The sequence below is a fragment of the Arabidopsis lyrata genome (genome assembly GCF_000004255.2).
Source record: "Arabidopsis lyrata subsp. lyrata unplaced genomic scaffold ARALYscaffold_3, whole genome shotgun sequence".
Taxonomy (NCBI): Eukaryota; Viridiplantae; Streptophyta; class Magnoliopsida; order Brassicales; family Brassicaceae; genus Arabidopsis; species Arabidopsis lyrata.
This window is the reverse complement of record NW_003302553.1, coordinates 9,207,071-9,227,538: the sequence shown is the minus strand read 5'-3', so window position 1 is coordinate 9,227,538 and position 20,468 is coordinate 9,207,071. Positions and strand designations below refer to the sequence as shown.

General features: G+C 34.7%; 5 protein-coding genes, 1 non-coding gene and 1 pseudogene across 7 annotated transcripts; 4 read left to right on the top strand and 3 right to left on the bottom strand.

Moving 5' to 3' along the window:
• Nucleotides 1-458: 458 nt before the first annotated feature.
• LOC9321477 (heterogeneous nuclear ribonucleoprotein H2) lies at nt 459-2,119 on the bottom strand. 2 transcript variants are annotated; one of them, XM_021033419.1, is made up of 2 exons: nt 1,977-2,119; nt 459-1,740 (listed from the first exon to the last, which is right to left on the bottom strand). In XM_021033419.1, the coding sequence occupies exons 1-2, from the start codon at nt 1,988-1,990 to the stop codon at nt 876-878; spliced, it is 879 nt and encodes a 292-aa protein (XP_020889078.1). In that variant the 5' UTR covers nt 1,991-2,119; the 3' UTR covers nt 459-875. The 2 variants fall into 2 exon arrangements, with proteins under 2 accessions (XP_020889078.1, XP_020889079.1); XM_021033420.1 differs by lacking the exon at nt 1,977-2,119 and having other exon boundaries at nt 459-1,484; nt 1,571-1,660.
• A 157-nt stretch (nt 2,120-2,276) lies between these two features.
• TRNAS-GCU lies at nt 2,277-2,358 on the top strand. Its single transcript has one exon. It is a non-coding gene; the product is annotated as a tRNA-Ser (tRNA).
• A 1,392-nt stretch (nt 2,359-3,750) lies between these two features.
• Nucleotides 3,751-4,491, bottom strand: LOC110229920 (annotated as a pseudogene).
• Nucleotides 4,492-7,336: 2,845 nt separating this feature from the next.
• On the top strand, nt 7,337-10,026 carry LOC9321475 (zinc finger protein WIP4). The gene is made up of 2 exons (XM_002885363.2): nt 7,337-8,444; nt 9,327-10,026. The coding sequence occupies exons 1-2, from the start codon at nt 7,806-7,808 to the stop codon at nt 9,747-9,749; spliced, it is 1,062 nt and encodes a 353-aa protein (XP_002885409.1). The 5' UTR covers nt 7,337-7,805; the 3' UTR covers nt 9,750-10,026.
• A 616-nt stretch (nt 10,027-10,642) lies between these two features.
• Nucleotides 10,643-14,089, top strand: LOC9321474 (zinc transporter ZTP29). Its single transcript, XM_021032273.1, has 12 exons — nt 10,643-11,009; nt 11,382-11,440; nt 11,712-11,804; nt 11,905-11,994; nt 12,089-12,170; nt 12,561-12,616; nt 12,754-12,810; nt 12,996-13,036; nt 13,165-13,232; nt 13,349-13,405; nt 13,498-13,615; nt 13,892-14,089. Exons 1-12 carry the CDS (start codon nt 10,946-10,948, stop codon nt 13,935-13,937), a joined length of 831 nt encoding a protein of 276 aa, XP_020887932.1. The 5' UTR covers nt 10,643-10,945; the 3' UTR covers nt 13,938-14,089.
• Nucleotides 14,090-14,460: 371 nt separating this feature from the next.
• Nucleotides 14,461-14,892, top strand: LOC9319343 (probable arabinogalactan protein 40). Its single transcript, XM_002885361.2, has one exon. It carries the CDS (start codon nt 14,466-14,468, stop codon nt 14,712-14,714), a length of 249 nt encoding a protein of 82 aa, XP_002885407.2. The 5' UTR covers nt 14,461-14,465; the 3' UTR covers nt 14,715-14,892.
• An 11-nt stretch (nt 14,893-14,903) lies between these two features.
• On the bottom strand, nt 14,904-17,702 carry LOC9319342 (serine/threonine-protein kinase Nek6). The gene is made up of 13 exons (XM_002883229.2): nt 17,189-17,702; nt 17,034-17,100; nt 16,869-16,934; nt 16,732-16,775; nt 16,600-16,645; nt 16,429-16,509; nt 16,301-16,343; nt 16,160-16,209; nt 16,004-16,085; nt 15,874-15,923; nt 15,721-15,794; nt 15,588-15,639; nt 14,904-15,493 (listed from the first exon to the last, which is right to left on the bottom strand). The coding sequence occupies exons 1-13, from the start codon at nt 17,305-17,307 to the stop codon at nt 14,984-14,986; spliced, it is 1,284 nt and encodes a 427-aa protein (XP_002883275.1). The 5' UTR covers nt 17,308-17,702; the 3' UTR covers nt 14,904-14,983.
• Between the last annotated feature and the right edge of the window lie 2,766 nt (nt 17,703-20,468).

Genomic DNA, 20,468 nt, shown 5'->3' with positions numbered 1-20,468 from the left:
CTCTTATGACTAGTTTAAAGAGAGCATAAAATTAGTGGCTATTATTTCCAATTAATTTCTATGTTGTTGATCAACTCTTAAACAATTCAATTTTTACAAAAATCAGACTCCTACTTCAGATGTGTACAAAGAAGGCAGAATGACAAAGACATGAGATGCAGCTTTAAATTGTATAAACCCAAAGTTTCTTCTGCTTGCATAGTAACAATTTCAGAATCGAAATTATTAAATGCCAACAATTATTGCATGTTTTAGATGTGATAGTAGAAATGAAAAAAGGCAAAGAATCAATACCATAGTATACTACTGTCTACTGAAACATATATGTCCAATGGTTTTGTCCCTACATATAAAAATATGTCTGAAGCATTGTTAAGAGAATCGATTCAAAACCTCCCCACAAGATAACAATACAGAGAAATGCTCCATACTGTTTTTGTTTTCTCACCAAACTTAAATATCAATAAGGACAAATTGATTTCTCCAGTTTGTTTACAAATACTACAAAGAGTCCAAAACGATTCATCTATTCAAGGTTTCTGACGACCTTGAGACGGTGACATTTTAACCACATGTCTCACAGACAAGAGTATCAAATCAAGAATTCAAGATTCCTATTCCCACAACTTCAGTGAAGCCTAATGTTACAATCCAACAAGGGTTCTTACGATAACAACGCGAGTGAATCAAAACTGACTCTATTGTTGCAGGTGCATGGAACTTTTGACCAATACAGCACAACAAAATCTAAAGAATGGATAAAACTAGTTCTCTGACCAGATAGTACATCAAAACCGGAACCATCGATGCATCGGAATTGTGATCTTAGGAAAATCATTGAGAAGAGGTATGAAACTACCTTGAGTGATGCTGTATCACCTTCCTCTTGATAGTGCCTCCTCTAACTCCTCAACCGATGAAGGAAACAATTCTATGTAACGGCTCCCAAGCGTCTTCCTATCCTTAACCATTGCAGCTCGTGACTCTTCTGCATTCCTAAACTCCACAAATGCTTCCCCAGTGGGTCTCCCTTCACCATTAACAGTAACATGAACAGAGTCTTCAGACAGCTCGAAATCTTTGAAGAAGTCAAGTATGTCCTCCTTTCCGGCTGAGAACGGTAATCCTCTCAGTCTCAAGGTACCTGTATGTTCAATATCCTCTTTCCCATCATCACTCGATCTAGCCCTCTGCACATGTCTGCGAGGTGAACTTCCACCACTAATTCGACCTCCACCGCCACCACCTCCACCTCCATTGCCACCACCTGTACCTCCACCGCCACCTCCACCACCGCCACTAGCCATACCATGGACACGAGATTCGGCAACCTCATTAGCAATAGCCTTATAGTACTCCTGTTTCGTACTCCTAAAAACTTCTACATATCTCCTTCCCATGTTCTGCCTGTTCTTTTGAAGAGCAAAATCAACCTGGAGGGGATAACCCAAAACGCAAAAGGCTTCTCCAGTGACCTTATTATTCTTGTGAACAAACAAGACATCAACCACATCCAAACCATGAAAAAACTCTACTACATCAATCTCTGCGCAATCGAAGGGTAAACCACGGAGTCGAACAGCAGGAAAAGGAGGAGGTGGAGGAGGAGCAACAAATCCATAAGGGTTATACATAAAGCCAGAACCAGGATGAGGTCCATAAAATGGTCCAGGAGGACCTTGATCAATCATTCTTTGACGCTTAGGTCCCATCTCACGCCCATCAGGACCATCTCCATATCTACATTCACCACAAACATATCACAGCTAAAGTTCAACACTTTATTGAATAAACTAACTTAAAGGTCGAAAATTTCCCACAAAAAACAAACAATTAAAGAAAATCGCAACAGATTAAACTTCATCAGAGAGTTAATTAAGTAATTCAGGATTGATTCGAACGAACAAAACCCTAATTGCGGGAACTATTGAAATCAAATAATTGGAGAACAAGTCAGAGATAATTATAGGGCTTACCCTCTGTAGAACATTATCGATTGCGCAGAGTATTAGCAGTGCCTCCTGATTTGGATGATCAAATCGATTGGAACTTTCGAGGAGCTTCTTCTTCTTCTTCTTCTCTGAGCCTTCGAATTCGAAATCGTTGCTGAGAGAGAAAGAGCGTTACAATTAGGAAAAAAAACCGGAGAAGGAAAATAAATTGGGCTCTTGGGCTTTTAGGCTTGGGCCTTAATACATTAAGACAATTTTGCTGGATCAGCTTTCGTGCTGATGTCAAAGAATATAAGTTTAAAACCGAAAAAAGAAAACAAAACAGTCGCTTTGGCCGAGTGGTTAAGGCGTGTGCCTGCTAAGTACATGGGGTTTCCCCGCGAGAGTTCGAATCTCTCAGGCGACGAATCCTTTTTATTTTTTTATTTTTTATTTTCTCATAATACAATTATTTAATTAATATACTGGCGGTAAACTTAGAACTTGTGAAAAAATCATGTTTTGCCATGCCATTTATAAAGGGAAAAATGTCATTTAATAGCCCAACTTTCAAATTGTGGCCATTTGGCACACCAATTTCACATATGGCCATTTTATACATGCTAAAATCGTTGACTTCCGTTTAGCACATGACAAAATCGTTGACCAAGCCAAAACAATACGCTGTTAACAGATCCGCTAACACCCGTTAAAACTTCCGTTACTGTCCAAAACGACGTCGTTTTGGTCTTAATCGAAACTTCAAAAAGCTCAAAAATCCCCAAATCACAAAAATCAAATCCCTAATTTTTCATCAAATCCTTAATAATGGCGGAGAGATCAGATTCAGAGGAAGTGAAGCTTTTGGACTGCAGCTGTCTTTTTTTCTACCCTGAAACTGGCTCTCTCTCTCTCCCGTTAATTCTGTTTTGTTTGCGTTTTCGAATCTGAAATTTTCTCTGGCAATCGATTTTTGGTTTTTTTTTTTTTTTTTTTTTTAAATTGATTTTGAAATCGTTTATACGGATTATGATGATTATTTTGGAGATAACGATGAGGATATACAGCTCCCTCTTCTGATTAAGCTGAAGAGAATTGCTGCCAGAATCGAACCTAAATCACTAGCCACTACTAAGTTATCTCCTTAATCATCGTAATTGGTTTTGAATAGTTTGATTTTTGTTTCCAAATCAGGAATAGGCCAGTTAGATGGATGATAATGATGAAGCAAAATTAATCTAATCCAACACTTGATCTGAGAGATACTATGTGTATCTCAAAGTGAAGTTACACCAGTTAGCTTATGAATCTAATTTTGTTCAATTGTGTGATTTGCCAGATTCTAGTTTACTGACAACTACCAAATTGGCTGTAACCGAACGTGAATTTAAACATTATCTATTGGTTGTGATGTGGTTATAACATTCAAAGTCACTGCCAATTATCGAAATCTCAAGTCGTCTTAATGTCTGAAACTAATTTTTTGTCATGTTGTTCCGGTGGAGATCGTCGGAGTTATTGGCTTTTTGAAGTTTCGATTAAGACCAAAACGACGTCGTTTTGGGCAGTAACGGAGGTTTTAACGGATGTTAACGGGTGTTAGCGGATCTGTTAACGGCGTGTTGTTTTGGCTTGATCAACGATTTTGTCATGTGCTAAACAGAAATCAACGATTTTAGCATGTATAAAATAGCCATATGTGAAGTTGGTGTGCCAAATGACCACAATTTGAAAGTTGGGCAATTAAATGACATTTTTCCCCATTTATAAAAGATGACCTTACACCTTAAACAAGGGATTATTGTCTATATTGCCACTTTTAGGCCAAATCTTTTGCCCATGCCATTTTTGATTTGAGCTTGTGGATTTGCCATTTTGGACTTTATACAATGACGTTTTTGTCTTTGTCTTCAACCTTTGGTTTCTATTTCGTTTTAGCTTGTTTTGCCGACCACAATTGCTTGCCGACCACCACCGTCGTGGTCCATCGACGCATCTCCTTCAACTCCATCATCACTTTCAGTTTCAACTCTATTCACATCATCACCTTTGTTCCATTTCACTAAACGTCATCGCCACCAACACCATTTTCTTGGATGATTCAAGGATTTTGAATGAAAAAAAAAAAACTAAACCCTAGAGGGGTAATGGATAGTAAACCCAAGGGCTTCAATAATAAACATTGATTTCATCAAACTTCCAATTTATCTTCAAATCTAAACCAAATTTGAAAAATGCAATCACATATTCATGAAGCTATGAGTTTTTTTTTTCTAATTTTTTTTGACAAATCAAAACCCAAAGAGAAAGAGATTGGTTTAAAAGCTTTCATCTTTTGGTCTTGCTTAAACTGGATTTGTCACCAGATCTCGTCATGGAGAAGACTAGATTGAGAGATCAATTTCGTTTTAGGATTTTGTGGAAGAACAAATTCAGATTTTTTCTTTGCAACAAAACGAGGGTAAAATCGTCTTTTCGCATGTGCTAGAAATGACAAACTCACAAACTGTTCATAAAAGGACAAATTCAACAAATGCCATGAGAAAAAATGGCATTTTTCGTAATTGATTCCCTTAAACAATGCATGCGAGTCACAATTAATTTGTATAAATATTGGTTAAAGTGGCCATGAAAGAATGTATTCATGATTCACAAATGTGGAAAAAAAATATATTCAGAAATGTGAAACCGAACATTTGAAGTTAAGATATATGTGAGATTTTTATTAATAAAAAAAAAAAGATATATGTGAGATTGTGAGTTACGTTATATACTTCAAGATGAGATTTTCTGTACTAATGATGATTTAGATGCTATCGTCGTGACTGGAATAGTAAACATATGAATATGATAGATGAACGAGTACATTATTTTTCTAACAGTTTACGATCTTTAAAATCATCATTTCTATATATAGTAGATCACCCAACTATATAGCCAAAGGATTTGCCATGATCAATAACTTTTTTGGAAACAAAGTCTTGTAATTGTAGAAGAATTCATTCAATTACTTTAAAAATACAAGTTCTTAAAAATATAAATAACATCATGACGAATCCCAAAGCAAAAAGTTTGGAAGAACAGATATACTATACGCATACAAACATGCACATAAATACACACACACATCCAAAGACTTTACATTATAGAATAAATAATAACATTTTAAAAAGGAAATTAACAGGAGGTGCATATATAGATAAAAATGTCTGAGAAGAGACAACAAAGTATACATAAAAGACACGCTAGAGAGATTAAAGAACTTAGAAAAAAAGCTTCAAATACAAAAATCCATCCACACAAACACACACTCGTGCTTGCTCGGGAACATCTCCTGATTTATTTATAATCTAATCTAATACGAACTTAATTAATAGCAAATCAACATGTTCTCTAAATTATTTGACCTCCTGGCCCAATCTTTCCGAGTTCACACATTGCCACCAATGCACTTTCTGATCAAACCCACTAATTTTGACCACCTTGATCTTACAATGTCGCATCTTACTACGACAACAATTTGAAATAATTAACCTTAGTTTGTATGAAAAATACCAAAAATGTCACAAAAGAAAACGAAAAAGAAAATCTCGATTCTAACTAATGAAAAAATAGTTACATGGTCATAGAAATATATTTTTTAAATAACCAAGTCTTCTAAACCAAAATCCAAATAAAACTTAGAAACCACCGTGAGTACATTAAGAAAGAACATAAACTAGTCGAGAGTGATATAGTATGCGCACATAACCGATCATAACTTCGACCAATAGGACAGTAACACAATTTTATTACGTAGAAATATCTTAGTACTAAATATAGCCCGTAGACAGACTTAGCTCTATAATTATAATTATATACTACTATACTTGGTGCACAAAAGAAAAAAATAACTAATATGCTAAATTGCTAACCATATATATATATATATATTGTATACACTTTTTCTTTAGAACATTGGCCATTCACATGTCACATGTGCATATGGTATACCCAGAAAGTACTGTATAGACCTCAACAATGATGAGGCCATCTTATCAATCTATTGGTTGTAGACTTGTACTTGTGGGTTTTCTTCCTACGCAAAGTATAACATCTAAAAAGATAGGAGAATTTGCTACAGGGATCTCTAATTTAAGTAGTGAACAATAAGGGCCTTTTATCCTCTTTTAAATAGCTCATAATTTATTTAAAAATCCAAAAAATTAAGGCAAATTATCAGGTTTAAGAGATTATACTTTCCAAAAAATTATCAACTTTTGATGTTAAAATATCACTTTCAGGTGCACTTTACATCGAAGAAAACAGTGTATATATAGAACCCAAAAAAAAGAGTGATCGTATTTTTTGGATAATTGGAAGGAAAAAATAATGATGATGATAATAAGTTGGATCTTTGAAATACTATTTTGTTCTCTACTAGCGTTAAAAATTACATGAACACAAAAGTTAAGCATATACAACATCAGAATATATACTTAATTTCGTCAATAATTTACATTTTCTCGTAAAAGTTCATTTATTAACTACTAGTATAAGTCATGGAGTATATGTCAATTAATTAAATAAGATTTGGGGTTCCCAAGTAATATGTTTCTGAAGCCGAGCCGACATAGAGATGAGGCCACCAACGCAAGTGCTGTGCTGGATCACGACCATCTCTTTTTCCAACGCGATCAATCTCCCCATAAAACCAAAATGTTTAATTATCATCTTGATTCTATGCTTCATCACTCTTATCTCTCTCTACATACATTTTGTAATTCACCGTTAGACATTAAAGGAGACAAACTTTTATCCTTGATTGCCGATCTTGTCCATTTATTTGATCCTTTCCATACTATACTATGTTTTGTCTAATGAACTTTCATTTGCCCAGAGATTTAAAGCTGTTCTTGGTATCAAAACTCAAACTAATCAAATCAACAACACATATTAACTATACAACATTTAACCTAAACACCTCATAAAGACTATATGTATCACACAATCTAGTTTGACATATAAAGATTAAATCTATGCATACTAATATATTTATCCCCCTTTTCGTGGACTACCCAGAGGGTTTTAGCCTTTGGCTATCCCTTTGGCCATGGACCAAAGCATGTCAACTAGTTTTTTTCCAATAGCAAAATCTAAACCCGTAACTTTAAGGCACGCTCCCTTCGTTACTGACACAACTTTTGCAATAAAATCGTTTATTTTAATACTAAAATCCATGGTGCGATTGCACCGTTGCTGTTGCTCTAATATATTTATCCCCCTTTTCGTGGACTACCCAGAGGGTTTTAGCCTTTGGCTATCCCTTTGGCCATGGACCAAAGCATGTCAACTAGTTTTTTTCCAATAGCAAAATCTAAACCCGTAACTTTGAGGCACGCTCCCTTCAGAAAATCACCTGATAAACCAACTTACACACGTTCGGTTTTAAACCCCGATCTTCTATATTTCAAAGGGATCAAATTTTTGAACAATCTACTACACTTTGTGACATTAAAGTTTTAGTAATACTTCATGCTGTTTATTTGGTTGTTGCATAAAACTTTAGTAATTGACTTTATTTTAGTAAATACATGCGTGCACTTCGAGTCCCAAGATAGCAAGTTTCTTTTTCCCTTCTTCAAACTTTCTCCTTGTTTCTTTTCTACCTACTATCTTCTCCGTACCCTTTTCTATCAATTATCATATGCTATTTTCCACTGTTTTGTCACATCGCACCTTATATATACCCACATGTCTTAATACACTCATACACACACCCACATATACATGCATATCTAGCTTTCACTGGTTTCTTAACACAACCCCATCATCTCTAGATATCTTGCCTTCTTCTTCTTCTTTTTTTCTCACTGTCTTCTCTCCTCAAAGTTAATGGCTGATCCAGCTTGTATCTTCAAAAATGGATATGTCGACTACTATGACTATAGCTTCAACTATGCCACTTCCCTCTCACGTATCTACAACTCTCATGACAGCTTCTATTATCCTCACCATACCACAAACCCAAACATCAACACAAACCCTAATTTTACTTCACCTGACTCTCCTCCACTTAGAGAAGCCCTCCCTCTGCTTAGCTTAAGCCCCATTCATAAGCATCAAGAACCTATTGCTCACCATCATGAGTACTATTTCATGGAGACGACAGAAACTTCTTCTAATTCAAACTTTATTGATCATGATCTTGGTCAAAGCCAAGAAACTCACCGTCATCTTGATGTAGCCGTGGATCTTCATCTAGGGTTACCAAACCTCGGTGATGGTGGAAGCAGCAGCAGCGATGTGGTCCTTGAATCCACCGACTTCCAAGAGCATCATCATGATCATCATCAAGATCAAGGAGTAGAAGTTACTATTGCTTCTGATCATGATGATGATCACGGTGGCTTACAAAGGGGTAATCATCTTCATCACTTTTGGATTCCTACACCTTCTCAGATTCTGATGGGTCCTACACAGTTCTCTTGTCCTCTATGCTTCAAGACCTTCAACAGATACAATAATATGCAAGTAAGGATATAATATTCATCCAATAAACCTAACTCTAATTAGTTGATACTTTCCCTAGAATGATTTTCAAGATTTGACTTTTTGATCTTGAAAATGGATCTTTATTCATTTACTTTTCTTATTTTTCTTCTAAATAATAACTCTCGATATATCTTCCATTTTCCAAATCTCCATCATGAGAAAATCCCTAGTACACACTACGACTTTTTCATAATAATTATTACTATTATAACTCGAGAATGACTTTTATTTGATGGTACAAGTCATCAGCTGTACCAGGGATTGATGGCTATGAAAAGATCAACTAAAATCAATCAATAGGTTTAGGATCAAGAAGATCTTCTTTAACCAACAGTCTTTTTTCATAGTGACTGTTTCTAACCCTAAAATATGATCAGTCCTCCTTTTCCATTTTTATTGCCTCTCTTGATTTTTGCGCAGTTATACTACATAACACTCATTACCCTAAAAAGTAAATGAAAAAGAGGATGATAAATGTCTTGCAGATTGTTTCGTACCTCTTTATATCTTCACATCATAACATAGATATATTTTATGATATTGTATTTTTATTAACCCTAAACAATCATACAGATTTTAAGTGCAAACCTTTTATCAAAAAAAAAAAATGCAATTATACAGCTTTAGATCTTTTTTTTTAATATCTAGAACTTTTCCATCAACTTGACATCATCATAACATTTACAAGGATCAATTGAAAAACGAAAACGGTGTGACAGTTGCATGTTTCAAGATTAGTTTAGATTGTAATCTGAAATCTCTTTTTGATCAAAATCAAAAGAAATGGTTTAAGTTACGCGCATATATAGCAGGACATGATTAACGTACACATGTTCTAATATTATGATGAAATTTTATTAGATGCACATGTGGGGACATGGTTCACAATACAGAAAAGGACCGGAGTCGCTAAGAGGGACACAACCAACGGCGATGCTGAAGCTGCCTTGCTACTGCTGTGCACCGGGCTGCAAGAACAACATAGACCACCCGAGGGCAAGGCCGCTCAAGGACTTCCGTACGCTTCAGACACATTACAAGCGGAAGCACGGTGTGAGACCCTTTGCTTGTCGTAGGTGTGGGAAGGCTTTTGCGGTCAAAGGAGATTGGAGGACCCACGAGAAGAACTGTGGGAAGCTATGGTATTGCTCATGTGGGTCGGATTTCAAGCACAAGAGGTCACTTAAGGACCACGTCAAGGCCTTTGGGAATGGTCATGTCCCTTGTTGTGGAATTGATCATGAGGAAGAGGAGGCTGCTTCTGATGTCGAGCAGCAAGAATGATCGTGTTTGGTGTAGTTGTTGTTGATGTTGTTTTGAGCATTAATTGCATGCTTTATGCTTGTGTATCTTCTTCTTCTTTGCTTTTTTTGGGGATTAGTATTAATTATTAATGGGAATAGCAGAAGCTTTAATGTACTGTATTGGCTATTGAGGTCTTTGTTAAAAAATTTAGAACTAAATTACTATATTTGATTTGTATGATATCAATTTTTATTCTGAGTTCTATTCCTACACGTCGACAGAAGGGACACATTTCCATTAGTATACACTAGAATTTAGAGTATGAGTACATTAGAATAGAGAAGTTTGGGAAAATTTACCAAAACATTTTAGTATCTTGAAGTATAATCAGGTTTATCAAAAATTTTGGAAAGCAGCCTTTTTAGTAGTAGAAATTACGTAGAAATCTTAAGAAAAGCATAAAGAAGAGAAAAGAGTCTCAGTTTTACAAGATCTCATGATCAAGCTCGCAGACAGATTCTTAAATACACCTACTACTTAACGATATGCATTTACAACCAATTGATAACTAGCAAGTAATAGCATGAGCTACCAAACGTGATTGCTGATTAGAATAAAAGTAAATTAACTTAAAAAAAAAATACAATGTCAAGAATCTTAACACCTAGTTTGGAAGTAACTCCATTTCATTATGTATTTATATTTACCAGAATTCAAATAGATTTATAATAAGTATCTGTATCAGAAAAGCTAATGGACCTTTTTTAAAAAAGCTAATGGACTTGAATTTACCAAATGAAAGTTTTAATCCTTCTTCATATTTTCAGCTAAAAATTGATGAAGTTTTGGTAATTTATGCAAATTAAAAAATGGGTTAACCCGGTTGTAGATGGTGGTCTGGGTTAAACCGACCCGAGAAAAATTCGGGTCAACACAAAGCAGGGGACAGAGAGACGCCGCGATAGAAGAAGAAGATAGTAGGTAGAAGAAAACGAGAGGCAAGGGTCAGGCATAATATGCTCTCTCACTAGGCTAAGAATTTGAAGCCATGGATTAGGGTTTTTCAGTTTCTTTCTTTCATCGATTAACCCAGAATACAACTATCTCTTCCTTGGTGTTTAGAGATTCTCTTCGTCTCCGCCTATATATCATTTCTCAAATCGTCGACTTAGGAATTTACCAGGAATCATTTCGTTTGTGATTTTATCAAGCCTAGCTTCAATTCCTGTTAATCGATGGATTCTCAGATGCTCGTGGCGCTTGGACTATCCCTTGTTGGGGGATTAAGTACTTCTTTAGGTTGGTCAATGTTAGCTTTTTTTTTTTTTTTGTGAAAATTCCCAGGAATTGTGTATTTTGCAGGATTTTTAGATAAGTGTATGAACTTAGAATCATGATTCATTGTTTTTCGATTGTTTTAAAATGATGATTGATGGTTCTTTTGATCATCAACAACACACTGCCTTTGTTTTACTATTTTTGGTGAACTGTTTTCTTTCAAGAAATTGCCAAAAGCTACGAACACAATGCTTGAGTGTTCAACACATTGCTAGTTCCGAGATATGAAGCTTTGGTGTCTTAACTGTGAACATAAGGAATTGTGGATCCTTATATGTGAATATCAAGTTTATTATTTCTTCAATTTGATTAAGTTTCATGTTTCTTTCGTAGGTGCGCTTTTCGTAGTTCTTAGTGAGACTCCCAATATGAAGATGCTTGGTCTTCTACAGGTGATGCTACATCTTATTTTCTATCATAAAGTCCCAAATTGTATTCCCTATCCCAAATTGTATAGCATGGTTCCTTTGATTTTATAGAACCATTGGTGAAGTTTCATGAACTGCATCATTGCTATATTCTCTTGTCGTTTAGTTTTATAGGGTGCTAGTGACTAGAATTTGTGTTCCTGTACCAACATTCTTTTGTACAAAACTTTTCACTTGGGACAATTTGGTCCATGTTGTAGGTTGTTTATCTGATATTTTCAAGTCCCTTCTACAGGGTTTTGCGGCAGGTCTGATGTTGAGCATATCGTTCCTGGATTTGGCTCATAATGCTATTAACTCTATTGGGTTCTTAAAAGCCAATCTCTGGGTTAGTACTTCTGTTCATCTTGTACTTCAGTGGTTTTGTTATTCAAATAATATATTTATTTATTTCACACTGAAAGTAATATAGTTTTCTAGTGATGCAGTTTTTCGGTGGTGTGATATTCTTTGCGTGTATTGCCAAATTCATACCCGAACCAACAGTTGGTCCTTCTACTGACGTGAAAAGAAGAAAGGCAAGAGTGTTTTTTTTTTTTTTTTACGAATTGTTCTTCGAAGGCTTTCTGGTTCTATAGTATCATGAAACTTTGGCATATTTGTTGATAACAGAAAAATGGAGACGAGGGAGGTAAAGACATGATGAAAAAGCATCGCAAGCAAGTCTTATATAGTGGACTTATTACAGCTATAGGTATACTAACTTTCAGTACCATCTCTTTAAATTATTAATCATTTGTTGTCCGAGATTTGGGTGCATTTTTTAATCTGTGATTTGTAGGCTAGATGTTTCGACAATAACTCCTCAAAACCATTGCATCAATGTACTTGAACTTTATTCGTATGCACAAACACTAGTGTTGAGTTGCAACTGTAAACTCTTCATATTTAGCTAACTAGTCAATATATTACACAACAATAAGATTATATGTGTGAAAGACCTAATGATATGTGTGTTTGTTCAACTGGGAAGTATCATGTTTCTTGGACTTATATAAAATTTTTAATGTTATAGCTTAAATACAAAATAAATGTTTATCTAAACTCTTCATGTATTTCTTATCTTTTTCGTTTTGAACTATAGGCATAAGCTTGCACAATTTTCCAGAAGGGATGGCTGTATTTCTCGGATCAATTAAGGTGAGAATTAAGAAACATGAAAACAGAAAATTTCAAGGAGCATGCATGCATTCTAACAAATTATCTCTATACTATTTCATAACCTGTGTCATCTACGTATTAATATCAATCTTTGCTTGTTGGATTTTACTTCACAGGGCATGCGAGTTGGTGTTAATCTGGCTTTGGCCATCGCTTTACACAACATTCCTGAGGTAGAAATTCTGTAACCATTATAAAAGAAACCTAGAAAGAATAACATGTTTCTTTTTTCTTGCTGTGTTTCCTGTTTGACCGTCTATTTTCCACTACAAACTAATCTTAAAGACGAGTAAACATCTAGATTGTTCATATTTCTGATTTGACATGCTTCTCTTGCTGCTCCGGTTTTATATTTCAGGGTGTTGCAGTTGCACTTCCTATTTATTTTGCAACAGAAAGGTAAGAACATGATTGCGTATGGATTTACATATATTTCTCTGTCCACGTTGTATATTAGGATAGGATGTATGCAGTTTATTATACCCCGTGGTTGTATTCATCCCAAATCAACTTTATGCATGTAACAGCAAATGGCAGGCATTTAAGTTGGCAACACTCTCTGGTTTAGCTGAGCCTCTAGGTGTAATTATCGTGGGTAAGTTGCATCGGTTTCGTAGCTCAAGTTGCTTCTTCTGTACAAGTTCTTGTTCTCTTAAGAGTTTTAAAAGAGTATTACTAATCCTACTTTGATCCATCTTCTTTACCATGCAGCCTATCTTTTCCCAAGAAGCTTAAGTCCAGAAATCCTTGAAGGTTTGTTGGGAGCAGGTAAGTAGGAGTTCTGCAGCAAATCGATACTTTAAACTAAAATCATTAGATGGAAAAAGAATCAATGCAAAACTGTTGTTTCTATGATGCAGTGGGTGGAATCATGGCTTTCCTAACGTTGCACGAAATGCTTCCTTTGGCATTTGATTATGCGGGACAGAAACAAGCTGTGAAGGCTGTGTTTTTTGGCATGGCATGTATGTCTGCGAGGTAAAAAAGCAAACCTGAGAACCCATATTTCCAAAAACTTAACATTGGATACTCATACATCTGCTTGCTGTAACAAATAATCAGAGGCCTTTTATTAGAGCTTGCATCATAAGTTCCTCATAACAAAGATTCAACCTAGTAGTTAGAAACTTGTTTCTCTTAACCATTTTCCGTCGATAGTAGAGGGAGGGATCTGTGGTGTTGAAATGCGTGTGATGTATCTGATCTGTAGTTTATGCTTATGATGTGTTTTGTCTGTTTCTTTTTATTTTGCAGTCTTTACTTTCTGGAGCTGAGTTTACCTGATACAATGAGCTTGTAAGGTTAGTGATGTCATGTGCAATAATTGCCTCCCCAAAGAGATAAAACAGTCTCTGGAGTGAAGTAGTCTCTTTGTATCTGTAAAGACTGAAATCTGTAAACAATGACTAATTCATTTTTAATTCAAATGAATAAACATATTTTCTTACAGCAGTTAGCTAGAGTTTTCACAGAATTTATAGCAAATCTCACTCTACATCTATAATCTTTTCAAATTATAATACTGGCAATACTACACAAAAGTAATTCTATTTTTCACATCATAATTTAGTCTTTTTCTGTTAAAAGATCATGTGATCGATCATCTGTGGACCAAAATTCCTTTTGCCAAAAAATAGATTCTTTCGATTTTATTCTGAGACCAATTCAAACTTTCTCAACAAAATTACAGCTCTAGTTCATTCCTAAATTTAGCAACAAAAAATTAGAAAATTCTTTGAATTCTCCTGTCTTGCATATCAATGGCAGACCTTGAAACTCTCTCCACATTTTATTATAGTATATATTCCTTCACCACCTTCACCTTCAAATGCATCACATAAAAAATACAAACAACAACAAAAAAAAAAACACACAAGAAATAATGGAGATGAAGAACGTCACCAACATCTTTGTGGCCCTCTTTATCTCGGCCGTGTTAATGAGCTCAGTCTCTGCAGCTACAATGGAGTCTCCAGCACCATCACCAGGTGCTTCCTCTGCCACTGTAGCTTTTCCAGTGGTTGGTTCCATCGTTGCTGCATCACTCTCTGCCTTCTTGGCTCTTCTCTTGCAGTAAAAATTGACAAGAGAGTCCTCAATAGATGAGAAGGAGATATATAACAAAACTCTTTTTTGTTCTGATTTTGTTCCTTAGAATCTATGACAAATAACCTATTTTGATGTATAATCTCATTGTGTAAGTTATTACACTTAATATTTATGAGTATATGATATAATAACACTATTTTATCAGATTTAATGAATCTGATCAAAAACTTCATTGCTTTTCGATTAATTCCTTAATACACGAAGTGGTTACATGAAAATTTGTGGTTAATGTTTCTTTTAAAGATTGGTTTCATCATCGTTTTGCTTTCTCTTTACATTCATGAGACTCTTTGTAAGCCAAATAGCGGTTTCTCTTGATGAAACTGTTTCATCTCCAAAAGGTTTCAAGACTCCTTCAAGCTCATCAAACTTCTCTTGCCTAAGTAAACCTGCACAAAGCTCCAACAATGATTCCAATGCTTCTGCCCTCTCCTCGCTTTTCGGGCTTTTCTTCTGAAACTCGCGTAGCAGCGTTAATGTGCTAATCAATGACATCTCTTGGCTCTTTGCTGGTCTCTCCTTGTCTTTTGAACCAGAGCTAGTATTCTTGTTTCTCTTCTCTGTTTCCTCTGCTTCTTGATTATGTTTAATGGGTGTTTTTACGGATTTGGTCTTCGGCGGGAGACCTATTCTGTTTTCGTAGGTGTTGTGTTCTGATTTGGAGACAACTGGTTTGAAAACCGGAGACAGGTTTTGGCATTGTGCAAGATATGGCTGTAAGTGAGGATGTCTTAGCAATTCTGCAGCCTATAAAGAAACAATATCCATTCAAGAAAGTTAGAAGAAACCGTGGAAGTAAAGTCGAAAAAGAAGAATAAACTAATGGAATTCATCAACTCACAGTTGGTCTATGTTCAGGGTTCTTGCGCAACATACTTTTGATCAGTCTTTTTCTGCAAAACATATTAGAAATTCATAACATTAATACTCAAAATCATGTTTCAGCTCTAAAATAAATGTATATGTATACTTACAATGAAGAGGAATACATAACCGGGAGAGGAGAGAGCGAAGAGCGGTTAATCTTGTTGATGAGTCCTGCCATGTCCTGTTTGCAAACAAGAGAATTTCAGTAGCTCGAAAATAATGTCGGGTTTAACACGTCGAAAATGGAAAGAACTCTTTACAGGAGCCTTGAAGGCCGGTTGATGTGCAGCTACTTCAAACATACAGCAACCTGTAAAGCCAAAATCTTTATGATAAACCAAGAACAATATAATTAAAGAAACCAGAAGTTTAGGGGATTGTGTGTTATACCTAAAGACCAAATATCAGATTTGTAGCCGTAAGGTATATCTGCAAGAAGTTCAGGGCACATGTAGTTTGGTGTTCCCACCATCTACAAAAAACAAGAACATGTTTCAGAAATACTTCGGCGAAAAGCTGTAAATTCCAATGGAATATGAGCATTACCGAGGAAGCAAGATCGTCTTTGCCTAAAAGTTTTGCTAGGCCAAAGTCACCTGTAAAAGAGCCAATCTTAAGACAATGGTTCTAAAACAGCTTTTTAAGAGGGAACAAAGAGAGGATTCTGCATCTGATGTCAGTCTTTACCTAACCGAACCTCGTTTTCTTTAGTGAGGAATATGTTGGAGCACTGGAAAATTTGATTTGTAGTGTTAATGGATGATCTGTTCCATTGAAGCAAATGAAGCATAGAGAGTAATAGAAGTTTAAGTTACCTTAAGGTCCCGGTGAAGAACTCGATTGTTATGGAGGTAATCTATAGCCAGCAGTAGCTGCACCATCCATCTACAGAGTTTCTACAGAGAAGAACAAAGATCATTCTTGGTTAGATTCATTATCAATCCATCATTTGTTTAGACCAAAAAGATTTCTTAATGATTGCTAACTTCTTCGGACGCGAATATTCCTCTTGATTTCTTTATCATTTGAGTCCTGCATATACCAAAATCACTTAGGAAAACCACCACCAAAGAATAACAAAGAAACATAAAACTGGAATATGAAATGATTTGCCTTACATGTCTCCACCCTCACAATAACTAGTTACAATGCATACACAATCCTGCATAAACCAACAGAAAAATCCCAAGATAGTTTAGAATTTTCTGCGAAATTTCCGCTTGATAACGAGCTTTGAACAAGAAGAAGATATAACCTTTTCAACCCATGAATCTTTATACTCCACAATATAAGGACTCTTAAGCTTTGATATCAAACTCATCTACATTATAACAAAAATAAGAAACACATTTTGAATTTCAAGAATCATCATTGAATATAATCAAGATCACAAGTAAAAAAAGCTTGTTAATATTTTAACCTCTTGGATTGCAGCAAGCTTGCATCTCTCTGTTTGTTTAGCCAAACGAATCTTCTTAACCACATACCTACAATGAATTTTGATCTTAAACAAGATCAGAACAACAAATATAGATAAACTCAAGAATTGAGATCTTTTTATCTTCTTTAACTCACTTTCGTCTCTCAGACTTGTGAATAACAAGAAAAGCAGAACCAAAAGCGCCTCGTCCGATCTGTTCCACGACTTCATAATCATCCATCTTGGAAGCAGTTTCACTTATCTTGTTTGCCATCTATCTGAGATCTTCCTCTGTCGGTTTAAAAGGATACAAGTTATTACTGTTCAATGGAGCCTGTACTGTAAGTTTCATAGGATTCATATAAAACCCATGAGCATTAATGAGAATCAAGAATTAAAGAATCAGGCAAGAAAAAAAAGAAAGAATAAAAATGGGACCCTGAAACCAAATTTTGATTTTGAAATATCGTGAAGAAGAAAGTTTCGTAATTTCTTCTTTTTTTTCTTCTTTTGAACAAGATGAGGAGGGAAGATTTGAAGATGAAGCAAAGAAAGGTACAGAGAAAGTGAGAGAAATCATATTCTTTTCTCTGGTCAGAGAGGGAAAGTTATTTAAATGAATTAAAAAAAAAAAAGAGAATGGAAGAAGATTCAATTGACAGATAAGAGCACCAAAGCAATTTTGCTTGAGGTTTCAGACTGTTGTTGTTGACATGTTTGTTGTTATTATTACATTTAGTGCTTTTTTTTATGCTTGTTGACATGTCTCTTTCTCACTTTTATACTTTTTAACAAAAAAAAACATTCTCTGAGTTTTGATTGATGTTTTGTTTTATTATCTTTGGATCGTTAAAATTAATTCTTCTGAGAGTATTTATTTGACCAAATGTGAAGTTCATGACTTTTATTGTTTTACCAACCAAAGAAAATCTCCACTTAAATCTTTTGGTTGGACCATATCTTAACTCTTTTGGTTAGAAGTTAGAACAACCAAATAATAAAAATTAGGGCTGGGCACAAGTATTCGTTACTCGTCTCGTACCCGTTACTTGTCTCGTACTCGCCTTGAAAAAACAAGTACCCGTTGTTGTCAAAGCAAGTATCAAGTAGTATAGTTTAGATACTTGCAAGTACAAGCCAAGCAACAAGTAGTGGAAAAAAAATTAATATTCGGCTTGTTTGACCCGTTACTCGTTATTATTTTATTTCATATTATATTAGTTTTAAGAACATATTTAAAAGTTACATCAAAAATAAAGTAAAATTTAAATATGTAAAAATTTTGAAAGTGTTACTTGCAAATTACTTGCAAGTAATTCGTAAATACTTGCAAGTAACTCGCAAATAGCAAGTAATAAGGCAAGGCAAGTAACTCGCAAGTCGCTCATTTTTTAGCAAGTACTCGAAATTACAAGTACTCGTTTTTAACAAACCAAACACAAATACTAATTTTTATTACTCGTACAAGGCAAACCAAGTAATAAGTATCCCTAAAAGAGCAAGTACTCGCCTTGTGCCCACCCCTAATAAAAATATTCTATAGACAGTCACATATTGAAATCACTCAAAAACATCAATTACCATTGGCACAATTAAAGGATTTTCTCTGCAGTAACAAAGTATAGAATTGGACACCACAATATTGTTGAGATAGAAGCTTTAATTTTTTCTTTAATAAGAGGATACCAGATGACATTTTTATGGGTGTTTGAAATTTGTCTTATTCAGTTTTTGTCAATCATCTCTGCTTGCACAATTGGGTTTGCTTTGGCTATGGCTTCCTCTGCAGTGGCATTGTAATTGTCTGCATAGCGGTGTGATCCACATAAAAGATTACCACACTGTCCAAACCAACCTGCTTATTGCAAGTAATGCATCTCTTGGTTTTTTTTTAATTTGTCTTAACTTCTTCTATAATTTACAAGATCATTAAGGGCATGTTCGTTTGATCATCTGACATTTCTATCCAGATGGTCTATCTAAATGTTCCATCCAAATGCTTCATATGAATATTGTTCGTTTCAATTTTTGAATGTTCATTTGGAAGGAGCATTTAAATGAACTTTTGTTTGTTTGTTTAATTTTTATAAATATTCATTCCCATCTAGATGACTTTAACAAGAAAATGACTAAAATACTCATACTTTTAATCTAATTATATTTTAATTTTAATCTTAACTATATTAATTTAATTATTGCTCTAAAATATATTTACAAATAAATAATTTCAAACTATGATTTTACCATATAAAAATTAATTTTACGGTTTTTGCGGGAAAATTAGATTTTACGGTTTTATTAGAAAACACAATTCTTCAATTTTTTGGTTTTGGCGGGAAAACAAAATTCCGTAATTTTCCCGCCAAAATCGTGATTTTTAGTTTTGGCGAGAAAATATGATTTTACGGCTTTGGTGGAAAACACAATTCTTCAATTTTTCGGTTTTGGCTGGAAAACAGAATTCCGTAATTTTCCCGCCAAAATTGTGATTTTTAGTTTTGGCGGGAAAATATAATTTTATGGCTTTGGTGCAAAACACAATTCTTCAAAAAATTTCGGTTTTGGCGGGAAAACAGAATTCCGTAATTTTCCCGCCAAAATCGTGATTTTATAGTTTTGGCGGGAAAATATGATTTTACGGCTTTGGTGGAAAACACAATTCTTCAATTTTTTCGGTTTTGGCGGAAAAACAAATTCCGTTATTTTCCCACCAAAATCGTGATTTTATAGTTTTGGCGAAAAATATGATTTTGTGACTAATCTTACTTCTTTTGGGGAGTTCAAACCTAAAAAATTAATCTTACTTCTTTTGGGGAGTTCAAACCTAAAAAATTTGGACTATTTCTTGATTTATGTTTGAACTCCCTATATATGGGCCATGGGTTATGCAAATTTGACTGCAAAGGCTAATATTGGCTTTTAGGCCTAAAAGGTTCTCTCTCATTGATAATTTTGCGACGTTAGTATTCCTAAGAGCAGGATTATAGGAGGTATCTTAGACATATCTTAGGGGAAAAAATTATTAAATTTAATGAATAGTTCAATCAAATGCTAAGATGTATATCTTATTTAAGATGTTGTTGATGAGTTTTAGATATGAGCACGTGTCTTGCTCTGATTAATTTGAAGAAACAACAAAGCCAAAAAAAAAAACCTTTCGTTTTTTTATTTCCCTCTCGACCTTTCTCTCTCTCTCTCTTTTCCTCGAAACCAAAACGGCGAAATCCTGCTCTGAGGCTGTTGATCCGACGAATTGAGAGGAGAAATGAGATGGAATTGCGTGTTTCATATAAATTGTATTTCATGTATGTTTTAATTTTTTTTTAATTTGCAACAATTATTAAACTTTCTATAATTATAAATTTTATTTTTGTATTAATTTTTTTTCTTCTAAGAACCACATGTTAAGAACCTACCATTAATCACACATAAATC

Bases quoted from the DNA above. Each gene is read 5' to 3' on its own strand.
- LOC9319343 (XM_002885361.2), top strand. From the start codon at position 14,466: ATGCATCACATAAAAAATACAAACAACAACAAAAAAAAAAACACACAA.
- LOC9319342 (XM_002883229.2), bottom strand. From the start codon at position 17,307: ATGGCAAACAAGATAAGTGAAACTGCTTCCAAGATGGATGATTATGAA. The intron at 16,776-16,868 runs GTTATATCTTCT...TGGTTTATGCAG, and splicing joins AAGATTCATGGGTTGAAAAG to GATTGTGTATGCATTGTAAC. The intron at 15,924-16,003 runs GTATAACACACA...TTGGCTTTACAG, and splicing joins ATCTGATATTTGGTCTTTAG to GTTGCTGTATGTTTGAAGTA.
- LOC9321474 (XM_021032273.1), top strand. From the start codon at position 10,946: ATGGATTCTCAGATGCTCGTGGCGCTTGGACTATCCCTTGTTGGGGGA. The intron at 11,805-11,904 runs GTTAGTACTTCT...CTAGTGATGCAG, and splicing joins TCTTAAAAGCCAATCTCTGG to TTTTTCGGTGGTGTGATATT. The intron at 13,616-13,891 runs GTAAAAAAGCAA...TTTATTTTGCAG, and splicing joins ATGGCATGTATGTCTGCGAG to TCTTTACTTTCTGGAGCTGA.
- LOC9321475 (XM_002885363.2), top strand. From the start codon at position 7,806: ATGGCTGATCCAGCTTGTATCTTCAAAAATGGATATGTCGACTACTAT. The intron at 8,445-9,326 runs GTAAGGATATAA...AAATTTTATTAG, and splicing joins ACAGATACAATAATATGCAA to ATGCACATGTGGGGACATGG.